The 2,473-nt window shown below is 68.5% G+C and overlaps 1 protein-coding gene across 1 annotated transcript; it reads right to left on the bottom strand.

Moving 5' to 3' along the window:
• Nucleotides 1–1,255: 1,255 nt before the first annotated feature.
• On the bottom strand, nt 1,256–2,260 carry LOC118695380 (platelet-activating factor receptor-like). The gene has a single exon (XM_036396895.1). The coding sequence runs from the start codon at nt 2,258–2,260 to the stop codon at nt 1,256–1,258; it is 1,005 nt and encodes a 334-aa protein (XP_036252788.1).
• Nucleotides 2,261–2,473: the final 213 nt, after the last annotated feature.

Genomic DNA, 2,473 nt, shown 5'->3' with positions numbered 1-2,473 from the left:
TTCCCCAGGGTCAGCCCTTACCCAGCACCTCCACCTCTCTGCTGGCATCCAGGCAGCCTTTAATCATTGACCACCCACGGGCACAGCATCACCCACCCGTCCTGGTGCCCGCTGCCACCCTGCCCATCCCATCCCATCCCATGCCATGCCAGCAGTCCCCAGGCATCACATCTCCTCCAGCCCGGTTCCTTCCATGCACGTGGGTTGGAGTGTGCTGGAGAGCAGCCCTGTGCTGGGGGAGCAACACCCCGAGCTGAGGGGCAGCTGATGCACCCCTGTCCCCCACCACACCCAGAACCCGCCTGGCTGCACAGCAGCGGCTCTGCCCTCCCGCCGGTGCAGCACCGGGAGCGGGGCTGTGCTGGCAGCAGGAACGAGCCAGGGCTGGGAAAACACCATCTCCCGCCCACACACCGCCCACGGCCGGCCCCGAGCCCGCTCCGCCGCCCCCGCCGCGCCGGGGCTCACGGGGCGGGGGCGGCGGGTGCGGGGTGGGGGCAGCGCCCAGCACGGCCGCCCCCGCATGGGCAGGGCAGGGGATGGGGCAGGGAACGGGGCAGGGAACGGGGCAGGGGGTGCGGGTCAGCAGCCCCGGGTGCAATGTCCGCCCCAATATCTGCCCTGGGGCAGGGTCCTGCTGTGGGAGCCGGGCTGGGCTGGGGGCAGGGGCTGCGGGGGTCGGGGCTGCCCCATATCCATGGCACAGAAACCTCTCGGTGAGGGCCCAGCCAAGAAGCCTTTGGTTGGTTCATTTTTAATCCTGGCCAAGAGCAGGAGGGCTGCAGGCATGAGGCTTAGGGACACTGCAGGACGTGATAGGGGGCCTCAAACAGCCCCTCCAGCAGCCCAGCTCATGCCATGGGGGTCTTGGGTCATGTGTGTCCCTGCAGGATGGGGATCCCCGGGAGACAACAGCAACCACCGAGCATCCCTCGCCATTCTGAGCATCCCTCACCACCCCACTGTGGCTCAGCTCCCATTGCTGGGTGAGTCCCTCTTGCAGCGCCAGTGCCGCTCTCCCAGTGCCAGTGCCACCCTGCCGGTGCCTGCAATGCGGGGGGCAGGATCCGTGCTCGAGCAGGAGCTGCGGGCGCGTGGGAATGCACAGAGAGCAGAGCGGGGTGGGAGGAGGGGAGCGCACGAAGCCGGAGCTCCCCCCACGCTGCTCCCGATCCCTCACCTGGCAACAGGGACCGGGTCCCAGTGGGAATGTGGCACCGGGGCAGGCGGGGGCAGGGCCCTGGTGCCCACCCCGCTAGGAGGAGGTGAAGGAGGATGCTCGGGCGGCAGGAGCTGGCCCGGGCGGGGCCGGCGGGGGCAGCGGGAAGCACCGGCCGATCTTGCGCAGGGTGCGGTGCAGGTCAGCGCGGAAACGCCGGATGGAGAAGCAGTAAATGACGGGGTCCAGGCAGCTGTTGAGGCTGAGCAGGGCCACGCTCAGCGTGTGCAGCACATCCAGGGTGTCGGGGGGAGCACAGAGAGGTGCGGGGGGCCGGCTACCCACCCAGGGGGCGAGCGTCAGGTGGTAGGGGGCAACACAGACAACAAAGACAAGCAGCATCCCCAGCACCATGGCACGGGCCTGCTGCCGGTGGGAGCCTGGCGAGGCAGCGGCGGGCACCGAGAGCGCCCGGGCGATGGAGGCGTAGGTGCCCAGCACCACCAGGAAGGCGGCGGAGAAGAAAGCCACCATGGCGTAGGCATAGCCCCGCTGCCGCCCGTGCTGCTCAAAGCAGGCGGTGGTCCCGGCGGGGGTGGGGAAGGTCTGGTGGGTGGCCAGGGTGGGCACGGCACAGCCCAGCCCCAGCAGCCAGGCCAGGGCACAGGCCAGAGCGGCGCCGCGGGGCCCCGGCAGCGGCAGCACCCGGCGCGCCGCCCGCACCGCGCAGAACCGGTTGAAGCTGATGAGGGCCATGAAGGTGATGGCGCTGTAGGTCGCCAGGTAGTAGGCGGCCCCTGCCAGGCGACAGGTGGCCTCCGAGAGGAGCCAGTCCCCCCCAGCCAGGTAGTAGTGGATCCAGAGGGGAAGGGTGAGGTTGAAGAGGATGTCAGCCAGCGTGAGGTTGATGAGGTAGATGCGGATGGCCTTCCTCACCTTGCCGCTCTGCAGGAAGACCAGCAATGCCACCAGGTTGCCCGGCAGCCCCACACACAGCACCAGGCAGTAGACGATGGGCACCAGCACGAACTGCGCCGGGTTGTTGGGCAGGCACTCTCCAGGGTGCTCCACCAGCAGAGGTCCCGGCACTGAGCTGTTCATCCCTGGCTCCTGCAAAGAGGGGAAACAGTCAGGGGCAACCCTTGGGGACAGGGGAGGGACATTGACCTGGACAGGACGACCTCTCTGGCTGGCACTGCTGGGCACTGAAGGCAGAGCCCTGAGGGATGCCTTCATCTGCCAGAAGGGCTCAGCTCACACAGGAGACAAGGAGACCCCAGCTCTGTCCCCCCACACAACAAGGGAGCCTAGAGG

This window comes from Molothrus ater, chromosome 24, assembly GCF_012460135.2.
Source record: "Molothrus ater isolate BHLD 08-10-18 breed brown headed cowbird chromosome 24, BPBGC_Mater_1.1, whole genome shotgun sequence".
In the NCBI taxonomy this organism is placed as follows: Eukaryota; Metazoa; Chordata; class Aves; order Passeriformes; family Icteridae; genus Molothrus; species Molothrus ater.
The sequence above is the reverse complement of the archived record's forward strand: the minus strand, read 5'-3'. Positions and strand labels throughout refer to the sequence as shown.